Source organism: Carassius carassius, chromosome 3 (genome assembly GCF_963082965.1).
Source record: "Carassius carassius chromosome 3, fCarCar2.1, whole genome shotgun sequence".
NCBI lineage: Eukaryota > Metazoa > Chordata > Actinopteri > Cypriniformes > Cyprinidae > Carassius > Carassius carassius.
The window spans coordinates 4611355-4627539 of record NC_081757.1 but is presented as its reverse complement, the minus strand read 5'-3'; the positions used below and the strand labels follow the sequence as shown (position 1 = coordinate 4627539).

General features: G+C 37.3%; 2 protein-coding genes across 3 annotated transcripts; one reads left to right on the top strand and one right to left on the bottom strand.

Moving 5' to 3' along the window:
- Positions 1–1694: 1694 nt before the first annotated feature.
- On the top strand, positions 1695–11218 carry LOC132116871 (Y+L amino acid transporter 2-like). 2 transcript variants are annotated; one of them, XM_059525738.1, is made up of 10 exons: positions 1695–1880; positions 3735–4358; positions 7691–7816; positions 7914–8058; positions 8468–8591; positions 8893–8996; positions 9097–9193; positions 9384–9533; positions 10280–10463; positions 10555–11218. In XM_059525738.1, the coding sequence occupies exons 2-10, from the start codon at positions 3863–3865 to the stop codon at positions 10632–10634; spliced, it is 1506 nt and encodes a 501-aa protein (XP_059381721.1). In that variant the 5' UTR covers positions 1695–1880; positions 3735–3862; the 3' UTR covers positions 10635–11218. The 2 variants fall into 2 exon arrangements, with proteins under 2 accessions (XP_059381721.1, XP_059381728.1); XM_059525745.1 differs by lacking the exon at positions 1695–1880 and adding an exon at positions 3413–3618.
- LOC132116896 (mitochondrial inner membrane protein OXA1L-like) lies at positions 11101–15454 on the bottom strand. The gene is made up of 10 exons (XM_059525784.1): positions 15300–15454; positions 14645–14779; positions 14205–14502; positions 13722–13865; positions 13526–13611; positions 13254–13418; positions 12846–12950; positions 12569–12731; positions 11839–11919; positions 11101–11597 (listed from the first exon to the last, which is right to left on the bottom strand). The coding sequence occupies exons 1-10, from the start codon at positions 15408–15410 to the stop codon at positions 11476–11478; spliced, it is 1410 nt and encodes a 469-aa protein (XP_059381767.1). The 5' UTR covers positions 15411–15454; the 3' UTR covers positions 11101–11475.
- Positions 15455–16185: the final 731 nt, after the last annotated feature.

The window sequence follows — 16185 nt, the reverse complement described above, 5'->3', positions numbered from 1 at the left end:
GTGTTTATTCACACACACACACACACACACACACACACACAAACATACTTGTGTAATGTGATTGAGTGTGCAGCTGTACAGACTTCACTCCCTCCCCTCAAACACCCTCTTGCTTTCTGTGTCATGCTCTCTTTCATATGCTCGCTCTTTCATTTTCTCTTTCATTCTTTGCCTCTTTCACTCTCTGTCCACCCCCCCCCCCCCACCCCTGTAATGCGGCTGACACACAGGAAGCTCTAATCCTCGCACAATGTCCCCCCTCATCCCCCCTGAGCATCTCTGCGCGGGATAAAGGGGAGGTGGAGGCCGACCTGGCCAGCTGTCCCTAAAATGGCTCCTACTCCTGCCTCTGCCGGGCCCTCGAAACCATGACAACCTGTAACCAAGGATAGAAAATTTGAGGTCGAGAGGGAGACGAACAATGAGCCAGAAACAAGGCATGTGGTAGAAGTTTGTCCACATGCATTCAGGAAGGGATAAAGACATGTCTCAATCAAAAATAAGGAAATCTTATGGAAACAGTGCCAAATATGCAAAAATTTGTTCCTTATAAGGTAAGATGTGATTAATGGTTCTAAAAAAAAAGCAGTTGTCAAAGGTCTTTAAAAGATGAATTTATGAAATCATGTAAATCAAGTAAAGCTTCTTTCCATGTAGACTTTGACAGTCGCAATAATAAAATAGATAACATTTAAAGTAAAAAATGGCATAAAAACAGCAACAATGGGAAATTGTTTCCCTTGAAAATCGTGAAAAACAGATGTGGTGTAACATCCCATTTGAACCACCCGATGGCGACAATACAGTGTGTGCTGTAAATACTCAAAGGTAGTTGCAAGCACTCTTTTTGAGAATCACATCATTTTAATATATATTATATGGGGAAATACAACATTCAGTAGGCAAGATGGCTGAAATTCAAACCAATCCAAAAAAAAATAAAAATAAAAAGGGGGTTTCTATTCATTTTGTAGAAAAGATTAATATAAAAATATAAATAGCCTAGAAAACCTCTCCAAAATGAAGGCTATAATATCATCTTATTTTAGGTAAATGTTTTTCTTTTTATTATTTTCCATTCACGTATATTTTAAGTAGAATTTTCTATTCGAGAAGCCAATAGACTGTAGGCAATTTCTGTAGGCTTATATATTATTATTTATAATAATTACAGTACATAGTAATACTTTTAATTAGCTTTTATTTTCATATTTTAATTTTTTTGTCATTTTGTCATGTACTTTTGTACTTTCTATTCATTTTCACACACACACACACACACATATATATATATATATATATATATATATATATAGCTCTAACTTGTTTTTAGTAGTGGAGTATTATTTTTAACTCCACTAACTTAACTTCTTTGTTAGGTTGTTGTTTTCCATGTAATATTTATATTTTATTTCATTTCAGCTACATATCGATTAAAGACATCGATTTTGAATCGTTTGAGTTTACTTACGATAACAACTGGGCTTTATATTCAGACAGCATGTCTCGAGCACAAAATGTCCTTCATTTTGAGCTCTGTTTAAATGGTATTTTTCATAAGTTCATCCAGACGCTCATTATAATGGTTCAGTAGTTCAGATGGAGCTGTGCTCGCTGTCTCTTTTCTCCTCCCCTTACTCGCTGCCTGTGTTTGCAGTCTGTATTTGACTGAGAGCAGAAGTTCATCAATCTCCTTCAAACGTCTGTACGGAAGGGAACTCGAGCGCGAGCTGTGACAGACAGCATAGGACAGACTGAGATCTCACATGGCGAAATAACATGAACTGCTCATCAATTCGTTCGTGTCTAGGAAAATGAGCGGCAGATAAAGCATCAGTACACGCTGTATCCTGATGCCAGTTCAGCACCTGGAGGAAAAGGTAAAGCAAACCGTTCCGCTCAGCTGTACTGGCAGTCATTTAAAGCAAGAATTATTATTTCATAAAGCTTTAATTACATAGACCTCCTTGTAAAACGCACATTGTATACTTACAGGATTTAAGATTACTGTAGTAGATTACCATTTTCTTTTAATAGATATCGCAAGTAGTTTACAGTTAGTTTATGTAGTGCACTGATAAAATTTTTTATTTAATATTCTGCTTTACAGCAAGTCTATATGGTTGCTTAGGCTGTAACCTTGAGTGATTTTGTTTTATAGTTGTTTTTTCAGAGTGCTTATCAGCATGCCCTGAACCTTGCTCTCTGGTCCCTAAAGATCTTGCATTGGTGTGGCTGTTTAATTATCACGTGCAGTAATTGCCTACTGTCCACCCACACATCAGTTCTTTAATCATCCTCTCTATCTCTTTTTGCCTTTTCTGAATGCAACTTTCTTCTTTTGTGATAAGACCTTCCCAGTTATTACACAGAGCAATTAATCAGATCTGCAGTCAGGGGCGTCATGCACTCATGATTTTTGAGGGGGCATTTGTGTGTGTGTGTGTGTGACACAGCAGCCACAATAGCACTGTATAACTGATATAAGTTTTATTTTATTTTTATTCGAAATATTTCCAAACGTAACAACTTATCAGGAAATGTCTTAAATATTTTATATAAAAATATATTTTCAGGAAATATTCTACTTAAGTAGCCTACCAGATATGGGTGTCATGCCATAAAATAGTTTTAATACGACTGACTTTGTATTTAATGTGAATTTAATAACAATATTGTAAGTTACTAACATTTTCATTTTACAAAGCGCAAAGAACATTTTGAGAGAGTTGAATTTAGCAGTTGATGATCTGACCCACTGAATGATCAAATCACACTGGTGTGATTGTATCAAATAGAAAAACATATTATCAGCAATGTTTTCATCTTTTGGAAGCTGCATTTACTTGGCTAAGAAAGGCATGAAGCCTCTGTCTACAGTATACCACTGCATGGATTGTGTGAAAGGTGGGAATTAAAGATAGAATTCTACATTTTAAACTACCTTTTTAAAATTTTGAATTTAAACAATCAGTTGACCTGGAATTCTACAGCCATAATGTATAATGTATAACAATGCAAAATTCTCATTCACTTTCCATTCAGAAGTCAGGGTGTCATTACATTTTATTAGTTAACCTATGCCAAAATAATGCTTTGTCAGTGTACAGTTTGGCATAGTCAGCAATAATGGCTCTCAACTTTGAGCTTCAAAAATACAAGCTGTCAATTAACTACTCATGTTCCTGTATGTGCATTTTTTTAATATCGTCATGAGAAAACGCTTCACAGCGTGTGCTTTTGAGCATAGGTCTTTTGAGTCCACTGAACCTTGAGGGGCATGTGACAGAACAGCATGCTGACGCACCAAGAAGTCTCCATGCTAAAAGTGAGAGAGAGAGATAAAACGAGTGAGAGAGAGTTGAATTGGACTTGTCGTATTAAAAATCCCTCCATTTGGTCTTGGTTGACTATAGATCAGGTGGATCAATGTCCACGTCAGGAATGGTGATTGATTAAACCGTTGGCTAAGACGCACAATCCTTTCTCACGCAGTAAGGAATTATGAGCAAGCTGGGTGTTTTTCTTACATGTAGACCTTTTTCTCTGTGCGGCTCTGTTTACACACCTTTAACAAGCCATTTGCCATGACATCTAATGGATCCGTAATAGCCATATGTACGTTTGAAAAGCAAGAGTGTGTATGTGAGATCTTTATGACTGCCCTGTTTCTTTGGAGATTATTACATGAGCATGCATGTGTGTATATAAACTGAACACTATGTTTTCCCCAGATGTCACCTGAAGATCTCAAGAACTAGCTGGGAATCTTGCAGAACTTCCTGAAACCCTTGTAGGTGACTGTAGAACTGGTTTAAGACAGTCTTTTTTGTATCGTCCAAACCATCGGCCCTTTAAAACAATGGCGTCCTACAGCCCTGCACCCACGGAGGAGCAGTCCTCAGAGGTGTCCAATGGAAACCTGAAGGCAAGCAGCTCGCACGAGTCCATGAAACTGAAAAAAGAAATATCTTTGCTAAATGGCGTTTGTCTTATCGTGGGAAACATGATTGGCTCCGGGATCTTCGTCTCACCCAAAGGCGTACTGATATACAGTGGCTCGTATGGGTTGTCTTTGGTAGTGTGGACAATTGGTGGGATCTTCTCGGTGTTCGGGGCGCTCTGTTATGCTGAGCTCGGGACCACCATCACCAAGTCAGGAGCCAGCTACGCCTATATCCTGGAGGCCTTTGGAGGCTTTTTGGCTTTCATCCGTCTATGGACTTCTCTCCTGATCATCGAGCCCACCAGTCAGGCAGTGATAGCCATCACCTTTTCCAACTACATGGTGCAGCCCATCTTCTCCACGTGTATAGCACCCTACGTGGCCAATCGTCTGCTGGCTGCAGCCTGCATATGTGAGTTGATGCATGTGAATGTGTGTGTTTATGATTGGGAGTTGCTTTTGTAGGTTACCTGTGAAGTTTTGTGGACCTCAAGTCTAGCTAAGAGAATGAATCACAAATCCAGTCATTTATCTATCATTCCAAAACCGTATGATTTTTTTTTGTTTGTTTTTTTGTGGAACACAGAAGGAGAAATATTGAATAATATTTTTTTGACACCAAATCAACATATTAGAATGATTTCTGAGTGACATTGAAGACTGGAGTAATGGCTGCTGAAAATTCAGCTTTGCCATCACAGGAATAAATTACAGTATAATACATTAGTATCAAAATGTGCATTTTAAATAGCTTTGATATTTCACAATATTACAGTTTACTGTATTTCTTTCTGCCTTGGTGAGCATAAGAGACACCACCGACCCCAAACCTTTGAACGTTCATGTGCTTTGCCACTGTATAGCGACTTATATTTCAATCTGTTCCTCAAAAATGTCAAAATGTTGCAATATTAGTCAAGTGGAGTATGTTTGTGATATTGTTATGGTGGTTTTATGCCAGTTTGGAGCTTGACAGTTTGTTACTTTCTTTTTTTAATGTCAAAAATTGGCCATTTCTCAACATTTCTCCTGTTGTGTTCTACAGAAACAAATAAAGTGTCTGACATCACCCTGATTAATTAGGGTGTGTGAAAGGTAAAGAATGACAGAATTAAACATTTTGGGTTTAACTAGCTCTTGAATTCAAAGCTTAATCGCATTTCTGCATTCAATGAATGTTTGTTGGGAAAGTAGGTAACACTGTGTGAACATTGAGAAAACTGGCAGCAGGAAGTGGGTAGTAGGTGGCAGCTAGCAGCTTTCTATTACACAAACACATAAACACAGAGCTACATTTACCACAGACAGCAAGAGTGCATGAAGTGGCATAAAACATCACAAGACACATATGGAGTTCAAAAGACACTCACAAACAAAGTAAAAAAGATCTATGGTATTATCATCTGATACCATATCACTTCACTCAGTGTACTTTTTGGTAAGGGGAGAAAAATAAATTATGACGTTATAAGCAATAATGACAGCCTGTCAGTATTTGATGTTGAGTGGAAAAGGGAAGGAGAAGAGAATGTGTCAGACCAGTGCTGATGTTGAGGGGATACATTCACGTGATTCGTCTCGCTCAGCACAGACATGCATGACACCAAACAACAACCAAAAAAGTGCAAACTGAAACAAAACAAAATTCAGTTGAACTGGCAGTTCTTGAAATGCTCCAGAATTTTGAAATCTGTGAATTTTTTTCCGCACCCTTCATAATCTAGAATCTAAAAAAAGATTGCCTTTCATAAAATGTGATTAAACATTATACCCACATATCTAAATTAAGTTAATCTGATTGCAACAAACACACATGTATGCTTCATTGAAAGATAAGAAGCATTACCAAGAACTTGCTGATTTCTGGAAGGTAAAGTCCTTCTGATTAACAATCTTGCCCTTATGACGAATAGCTCATGACAGCTCAGGATGCAATAGAGCCAAAAGCACATTGAGAGGGAGTGCGATAACGGTCTCAGTAGACACATCTACAATCCTTACAAATACAATGTGTACTATTCTTTTAATAGGAGGCATGGTAATGTTAACAATGTTAATATTATTCATAGTTGTCCTAAAGGGATAGTTCAACCTTAAATAAAATTCTGTCATAATTTGCCTGCTCTCATGTCGTTCCAAATCTGTAAGACTGACTTTGTTTTGTGAAAGACAAAAGGTAAACACCACGTTTTGGTTCACGCTTTTATCTTCAACAGAAAGGAAGAATATCAAACAAGGTTGGTGTGGCATGAGAGTGAGAAAATGATGAAAAAATGCTGTTCATTTCGGATGCATTATAACGATTCCACAAAAAAGGCAAAATTTGACATTTTGTCATCAATTGCTCATGTTGTTTTAACCACATGAAACGCAACATTAGATATGAATGATATTAGATGTTTGTTATCTAAACGGTGGAAGTGAATGATGTTAGTTGTACATTTCTTTTTTTATTGTTTATTCATTATAAAAGATGACATAACCGTACAGGAATGACACATATCTGTCTCTGTGCTATCTGCCCTCCTTTAAGCAGAGAGACTGTAGATTAGAAACGGGTGTGCGAGCAGTTTATGAACTTGAGGCAACATTGATAGCAGCCATAACAGATAAGATGAAGTTGAAGCAAGCATTTTTGAAAACATTCTTTTTTTTCTAGAAATGTGACCTGGACTCAGGGAGGGTTTGTGTGAGAGAGAATTGTAACATCCACGTATAATATTGTTTTTTTCCAGTTGTATAATGGGTCAGACGGTGACAGTATATTGTAAGAGTTAGTAAGTCACGTGACACATTGTAACTTCCTCATTTGCAGTAAAGGCTATTTAACGCAAACTATCCACTCTTACTCTCAGTTTCAGTTCAGTTTCCACGGTTTTATTTCCTGTATGAATGCACCACCAAGGAATATTTGCAATACAAAGCAATACATATTTGTTATTAATTGTTTGTATGTGCCCTCATAGAATGCCGTATCACAGTAAATGCATGTGCTTACAGCTGGATTTTATGTACAACAGAAAAAAATGCCCCGCTCACGCACACAAACTTTAGTGCTGCCCTAAGCTTTTTCTCTCCTTGCAAAACAACCAGCAGGAGTGCTAGAGTCAGCAGCCCTGCTTCCTCAAGCCAGGAAGACTACATTACAAAACACACACACATGATCACACACACACACACACATGCTCACACACATCAAGACATTTCAGGATCAGAACAAACTGACCCCTGAAGATCATTGATCCTCTTGGAAAACATGGGAAGACCATATCCACTGCAGTGATGTTGTGACTAGACTCACAAGAACACCCATGTGGATCCTTAAAGGGACAGTCCCAACTCAAATTAACAGCCTATCATCATTTAGTTACCCTCGTGTTATTCTAAACCTGTATGACTTGCTTTCTTCTGTGGAACACAAAGAAGATATTTTGAAGATTGTTGGTTACTAAACAGTTTTGGTTCTCGTTGAATTTCATGGACACATGTAAGTAAAGTGGAAGTCAATGGGCCTCAAAACTGGTAATCAGCATTCTTCAAAATAAGTTCTTTTCAGCAGAAAAAAGATATGCATACTGGTTTGGAATGACATAGAGGTGAGTAAAAAATAATGACATTTTTGGGTGGACTATCTTTTTAAAGACTAGAAGATATCCACCCTGAGCACAAAAACACAAGGGCCTGTGCAAGTCGCAAAATATTGAGAAAAAAAAGGTTTGATCTTGATCTGTGTTTGTTCTGTAGGCTTGCTGACCTTTGTGAACTGTGCCTATGTGAAGTATGGAACACGCGTTCAGGACTTCTTCACCTACGCAAAGGTCATCGCCCTCATCGCTGTCATCATCACTGGCCTGGTCAAGATCTTTCAGGGTAAAAGCTTTTTACACCTGTATGAGGTTCTCAACTTTGTCTCTGAATATTTAATATAATCTGACTATGCTGGTTTCTGTGTGTGTTTGTGGTCTAGGTCACACTCAGAATTTTGAAGGGCTCTTCTCAGGTTCATCTCAGGATCCAGGTCACGTGGCTCTGGCTTTGTATTCTGCTCTCTTCTCCTACTCTGGATGGGACACGCTCAACTTTGTCACAGAGGAGATCAAAAACCCTGAAAGGTAATCTATCAATCCATCTATCTATCCATCTATCTATCTATCTATCTATCTATCTATCTATCTATCTATCTATCTATCTATCTATCTATCTATCTATCTATCTATCTATCTATCTATCTATCTATCTATCTATCTATCTATCTGCCTGTCAAATCACAGGAAACATGTGACTGGATCACATGACTTTTTGCGGGATGCTCAACCTTCCTACCCAGAAACTATCCAAGCACTTCTCCATTTGGGTCTCTATGTAGAAGTAAAAAAAATCTATGGACATGTGAAACACATTTGTCAGCATTAGGCAAAGTGTTGCTTTAAGAGTATTGAGAGTTGTAGATTCATTGTAAAGGTTTACAGGCCAGGTATTGTATGCATTCTGCTGACCTCTGGTGGTCATCGTGTTTTGCAGGAATCTCCCGCTGGCCATTGCCATCTCCATGCCCATTGTCACAGTGATCTACATTCTTACCAATTTGGCTTACTATACAGTCCTGCCTATTCCTGCCATCCTGGACAGTGACGCCGTAGCTGTGGTGAGTATATACACTACTGTTCAAAAGATTGGGGTCGGTAAGATTTTGAAAAAAGTCTCATAAACTGATCAAATGTCTTATTTTGTGAATAAATCTTTTTTTTAAAAGAACAGCGGGGGGGGGGGGGGGGTCATTATTATAAATGCCTTTACTGTCACTTTTGATCATTTGCATTTGCAATGCATTCTTGCAGAATAAATTTTTTTTAATTCTTTCTTTTAAATAAAAGGGAAAGCTGGCACAAGCTTAAATCATCTAGTTTTCCTATTGAGTTTTGGCTAATTCAAATTTTAATTCACAGACTTTTGCAGACCAGGTATTTGGGTATTTTAATTGGACAATACCAGTCGCTGTTGCCTTCTCCTGCTTTGGAGGATTAAACGCTTCAATAGTTGCTGCATCAAGGTGAGTAGTAATATCTATCTGATATCAAATTCACCACATCATTTCATCTCAGGCACCATTTCATTCTCAGCTGATTTCTCATATGCGGATCTCTACTCAGGTTGTTCTTCGTGGGGTCCAGAGAGGGCCACCTGCCAGATTATCTGTGCATGATTCACGTCACACGTTATACCCCCATCCCTGCCCTGCTCTTCAATGTCAGTTCCCATCTCAACATCTCCATATGTGTCATAATATGCTGTACTACATGTACTAATGTTCTGTTTCAATCCTGTGTTTTCCTATAAGATCATGCATTTGTCTATATTCCACGTCTTTATAGTCATCATTAATGATCTCATTAATACTCTCAAATGTTAACATCTCAGATGTCCTGTTGTGTGACAGGGTGCCATGGCTCTTGTGTACCTGTGTGTGGAAGATGTCTTTAAACTGATCAATTACTACAGCTTCAGCTACTGGTTCTTTGTGGGTCTGTCTATCCTGGGACAGCTGTACCTGCGATGGAAACAACCGGACAGACATCGGCCGCTGAAGGTATCCACACAAACCAACGTCTGCCATGTATTATTTTATATTTTGTATTTTAAGTGAGAAAGCTAAATCCACCAACACTTGATTTTTATTTCAACCAAGCCAATGCAACACTGAAATGATACTTTATTGAAGCTAGTTTCTGCCTCAGAGTTATAATATAAATAAATAAATAAATTCAAAATTCAGGGAGATTTATATAATATATATAAGCTTAAAGGGGTGTGCAACCAAAAAAGTTTGAGAACCACTGTGTTACACTTTATTTTAATGTGTCCTTGAGGACTTAGTACTTAAATGTACTCAGTACTTAAAGTAATAAGTGAACTGTAACAATTTATACATTTAAGTACTGAGTAATATTAATTACCTACATGTAGCTACTTACTATATATGGTTCGGGTTAGGATTTGGTTAAGGGTTACATGCATGTAATTTTGCATAATTGATTATATAATTAAGTTATTATATTAGTAAGTACATGTAACATGTAACAAGGACTCCTTAAAATAAAGTGTTAGCGTATTAATATATCTATTTTCACGTGAGTAGGTGTGGTCAGAGGCTGTTCGATAAACATTAAAAAAGTAGATTGTATTACGTGTGCCTTTCACAATGTGTAATTTCCACAAACAAGCGCCAAAATACGATAACAGAAGTGTCTTTAAAAAGTTTACTCAAGAAGATTTATCGAATAATTAGCAGAGTCTCAACCTTCTCATTTATCTTCCCTTTTCTTTTTCTTTCAGCTCAGCCTGTTCTTCCCAATTATATTCTGCCTCTGCACAGTTTTTCTCGTGGTGGTGCCTCTATATAGCGACACTATCAACTCATTGATCGGCATTGGCATTGCTTTATCGGGAGTCCCCGTCTACTTCCTGTGCTGCCATCTACCTGCCACACGTAGGCCAATGTGGCTCAGGAAGATTATTGGTAAGTCTCCTAATAGTGGTTTAGGTCTACAGAGTTCATATATTGCTCCTAAAAGTAACATGCGTGTCTATTTTCATTCCCTCTTCACCAGCATCTTCAGGTATTCTCATTCAGAAACTGTGCTACTGTGTTCTTACCGAGATGGACACAGAAGATGAAAAGGCAGAGTAGAAGAGGATGATGCACGGACAAGAAAACTGGAATATCTCTGGACATGCAATACACAAGCTGCTGACTCCTCACTGGTTTACACAGATATCATTTTAGACTGATCAGATGTCAAGTGAAAACTCCTCCAAGTCAAAGCGAGTCCTTTGTATTTATTAGAGATATTTATGCTGGTTTGATGGGGAACGGTAAACCAACTCGGACTCGAGTACGAAGAAACTACCTTTGGACTCTAAGGGTTGTTGTGGGGCTCGGTGAGATGGTGAAATTATAGCACTGATAAGAGAGGAATTGTTTAGAGACATTTGTACCATTGCTTTGAAACAGCTTTTAACCTAAATCTTGCACATTAATTGACTAGAAATTTAGATTGAAAGACTAATAAACTCCCTGTTGTGTGTTGAAGGAAGGAATTGCCACTACAACATCTTTATCTTTACACGTTTGTGTCTGAATATAGAAAACAGTATTTTCCATGTTTTCTTTTATTTTCCAATGACTGAATTGACCAAGACAGTGTTATTATGGATTTTTGACAAATAATAAAAATTAAAAAATTAACTAAATAAATGACAAATAATGCAAAACCTGTGTTTGTTGATCTTGACTTAGTAGTAGCATTTAGTCAGCCACTGTTGTTTAAGTGCTTTGCTTAAAATCTAGTAAACAAGAGATTAATTTGTGTTCATGTAAATGAATGGAGAGAGCGGTAAGGCAATAAGATTGCTCTTTAATTGGAAGAAGACACAGCAAAACACCTTTTCCATTAAACATGTATTTAGTCTTAATTTTACGTCCTTCTCAATACATATGTACAAAGCCTTCACAATCCTCCATCGAGGTGTTAACCAATCGTATCTTCCCACGGCCTCTTCTTGTCTTGCTTCGAATTACTTGATTTTCCTGTTGACATTGATGCTGTTGACTGCTGAAGGGGGTTATGGGTAAAAGTCTGCCTCAGAGGACCTTTAAAAAAAGGGGGCAGGGATAAATGGAAATTTTGAACAGCAAAAAATAAAACTAAACATTAAATATAGCTTCACAACTGTGCACCATTTATAGTATGCCAACAGAGATACAAGTATTTTCAACAAGATACATTTAAATTTTCATTCTGTAACAAATAGTATTATAATTTCAGAGGTTTGGAGTCGGTAAGATTTTTTTTTTGGTATTTTGAGCAGTAGTGGAGGCAGAAGACCCTCACCTTTAGCTGCCATATCCAGGTGTCCTTTAATTTTCCTTTCCCTCTCCTCCAGCTGCTGAGCCAACTGAGCATTCGTCCATCCTGAGGTGAACAGATACAGAAACATTATATAGAGACTATAAGACGGGCAAAATGCTAAGAGAAATAGAAGTAGTTCAGATACAGAACAGCGTTGTTATAGTTAGCTACCACTATTAAACGTCATTTTCAGTAATTGAAATAAAGATGAAAAACTATAAATACTATATGAAAAACTTAAAAATGAAAATTACCTTGGAGACTATTTAAAATAAGTTTGAACCGAAATACTCAAATTACTAAAACTGAAATAAAAAAGCTATACGTAAATATTAAGAAAATGCATAAAAGCACATAAAATTACTAAAACTTGAACTAAAATTACGGTTTCACTTTATTTTACAGTACATGTACTTACATGTACTTACAGTGTATTTATCTAAGAAAGTTCTGGTAATACAAGGTAACTACATGGGGTATGGTTAGGTTTTGGGGGAGGTTCAGGGTTAGTACCTAGTTATTGTAATTACTATAATAAGTACATAGTATGTACATGAGGAACAGGACTGTAAAATAAAGTGCTACCAAAATTACAATAAAATCTCACTATAGAAATAAAAGTTGATTCAAAATTATAATGTTATGTTTGTAGAGTATATAAATAACACTAAAGTAACACTGATACAGAAGATGAAGCAGAAAAAGCTTTTACCTTTCTTGATGCTTTTTATGAAACCATCATTGGGAGGAAGCGCTGAAGGTGGATGTGTGATGCGCTCCGGGATGCGTAACTTCTGTCTCACGACCGGGTGTCTCAGCAGGGCCACCTGACCCAGTGAGAAGAGGTTAGAGGTCATCCAGTAGGTGAACACCGCCTGTAAAACACACAGATCAAATGACACTATGAAAATCATTATAGCATGACAAGAGAAGACGGATCAGATCCCACAACAAATACACTTGAGAAGGGAGGAGTGTGAGAGACTAACCGTGGGGAAGTTAATGGTCATAGGGAGGATCACAAAGGGCATGATCCTGAACACAGTCTTCATGGCCTTCAGATTGGGGTTGTCTACACCAGATTCAGCTCCCAGCTGTTAAAAAACAATTTGAAATATTTTAAATGGTTGCAATACATCAAAAATGTGTCTTTCAAAAAACACCAATAATACTTATAGTGACTACATTTTTAGTTTCTGAAGCCATACAATAACTTTGTGTGAGCTACAGACCAAAATCACAATGTACAATGCAGAAATGTTGTCACAATATGCTTTCACTGTTTTAAATATTTGCTCTATTAGAGAAAGTAATTCAAATGTTTTTTTGGAATGACATGACAGTCAGTAAATTGTCAAGTATGAACAATTTTCATTAACTAATCCTTAAACAATTACCTCTAAGATGGCAAACATTGTTCCAGTCACGGCAATGGGGAGAATGTAAAATGGATCAGCAGCGGTTAGGTCTGTGAACCACCAGAGGCCGCCTGTCTGCAAACTTGGCACGGGGAGATACGCCATCTTCCGCAGGGCAATGAAGAAAGAGATGAAGATTGGAGCCTGAAGAGTAAAGGGGATGAAAAGGTATTTATGATTACTTAGCAGCTGCTGACTAACAGAGTTATAAAAAATTGTTCATAATAATAAAAGCATTTAAAGGCACTGACCTGCACCATGGGAACTAGAAACCCACGCAAAGGGTTCACGTCATGTTTCTTCTGAAACATCATCAAGTCAGTGTATGCTTTTGAATCTGGAGAAAATTCACATTTTTGAAAAGAATTAAAAACAACACTAGAGGATAGAAAGAAATATCAACTTGTAAGATACAATCATTTATACACTCTGACATGAGATATTTACAATCAAATTTGTTGCCACTCTGTTTGGCTTCGTTCATGCGGTTGGTGAGCTTGGTCATTTCTGGCATGACGTTGTTCAGTTTGGCTGCTTCCCTCTGTCCCTTTACAATGACTGGGAACACAACACACCGAGCTAAAATGGTGCCTGAGAAAAACAGACAGAAAGTTAAGCTCAATTAAAATAAATCAATAAGTTACACACACATTAAAAGAGTGAATATGAATTCCACATAAATGTTTTTTTTTTTTAAATAGCACACAGGTGGATGTTCAATAAGTACAATTATTCTACAGAGAACAAAACAAATAAAATGGAAATATTAGATGCACAGATTTATTGTTTATAAGTTTTTTTTGTCATCTATGAAGATTAAGTGGTTTGTATTTCTTTAAAACAAAAGATGTAACAAGACTAAAGGCTGTTGAATGGATTTAAAAACATAATTTAATTAATAAATCACACTCATTATAAACACATTTCTACCTGCAATAATGGCCCCCCACCATGGAAGCCCAATGCTAACATGCATGAACTCCAGCAGATTCTGGATCAGGCCCACAGGAGTGTGGCCACCCAGGCCGAGCTCTGATAGGCTGACTTCAGCTCCAGCCTCCTGCAGAACATCCAATGCAGTGAGAGGAGCCTCGGTCATCTGCTCTGTGATTGGTGGTGTGACTGCAGGGGCGGGGTCAGCAGAAGGACTTGGAATGGAGACTGGAACAGATACTGCAGCATCTACAGGTTCATCTGGAGTTGAAATGCTCTGCACGGTTTCTGTCGTCTGTAAAATATGCAAAATAATTCTTAATCTAACACAGAAGTCAGTCCACATAAGGATCTTCGGAGACCTGTTTTCATTTAAGAGTACATAAAGTAACAGAAATGCTCTGCTACTGTAATAAAACTCTATTTGAGGAACCTACCTGTGAGCTGCTGTGTCTGACCGCCACAGCACTGACCAGCAGGAACTTGCCATGATTGGGACAGCCAAGAAGTGCCCTAACTAGTGGACCTCTACTTCCTCTGCAGGTGTGAAGCTGTGATCTCGGTACAAACCACTGCAACAATTCAGAGGAAAAAGTCTGAATGCACCATCAAACACAGGCTTTTTAAAAATACAATAAACTACGAACAATAGGATGTTTGGAATATTTACATTTATGATTAATATAATTATACATTCATAATTATAGTACTATACATACACACACACACACACACACATATGTCTGTGTGCATATATGTATATGTATATGTGTATATATGTGTATGTATGTATGTGTATGTGTGTGTATGTATATGTATATATATATATATATATATATATATATATATATATATATATATATATAAATCAAACAAATAAATAATCATATAAAAAGTAATGTTAAGAATAAACCTAATGTTACTTAACATTGAAGTAATGTGTTTTGAAGATAAAGTTAAGAGCCGTGAACACCGGTTTAATCTGCACAACCTCAGCTATGCTATTAGCTTCTGTCAAAGTCATGTCATGTGGAGTACTCAGTTTCCGCGTATTTTGGGCAGCAAATTAAGACAGATCAACATGCCGCTCACCTTATTCCTTGTCGTAACAAAAGGGAGAGTGGAAATGCTCGCTGTGCCTGTTTGTCGAAAAATACATGTTGTAAGACATTCTGTGACAGCTCTGCCCCTGAGCGCAGCCATCTTGGATTTAACAAACACATTGTACGGTAAGCGCAAAGGGACAACTGTTCTTCTTCTTCTTCTTTTTTTTGTTTACTGGCGGTTGGCAACCTAACTGACTGGTGCATTACCGCTACCGACTGGAATACATTTATGGATCAGGATTGTGCTTTTAGGACAAAAATAAACCATAAAAACCAATCAAAACAAATAAACAAACTAGAAATAAAATAATTATAATAATAATAAAAAATAAAAATAAAAATACAATATTCTCGATTTAACTAAATTGTTTTATTCTTCTTTAGATTTGATTGGTATGGGATTAGAATCCCGCCAAATGTATTGCAGTCACAGATCGAAAAATAATAAGCATAAATAAAAAAAATAAAAACACGTGTAAAATAATAACGCACACAATGGTATTTTTTTTATATTGCACAAAACTGAAACATGGGTTAAAAAATTTTCAAATCGCAAACAAAATCAGGTTTCCTGCTCACGTGTTATTTTTTTGTGTGCTTGTGGTCTTTCCCAGGCCAGTTGACCAGAAGTTGACCAGTTTCCCAGTTGACCAGAAGTTGAAGTCGGCCGCGTGCCGCCATCTTGTAGCAGAGTCAACATCCCATTGACTCCCATTCATTTTGGCGTCACTTTGACAGCGAATAACTTTTCATCTGAGGCGTTTAAAGACTCAATTTGTCCATTATTTATTTCTAAAGATACACGACAATGTATAAAGGGCTCCATTACCTTCTATGTTACATTATGGCCCCGTAGAAACAGTTTTTGTAAA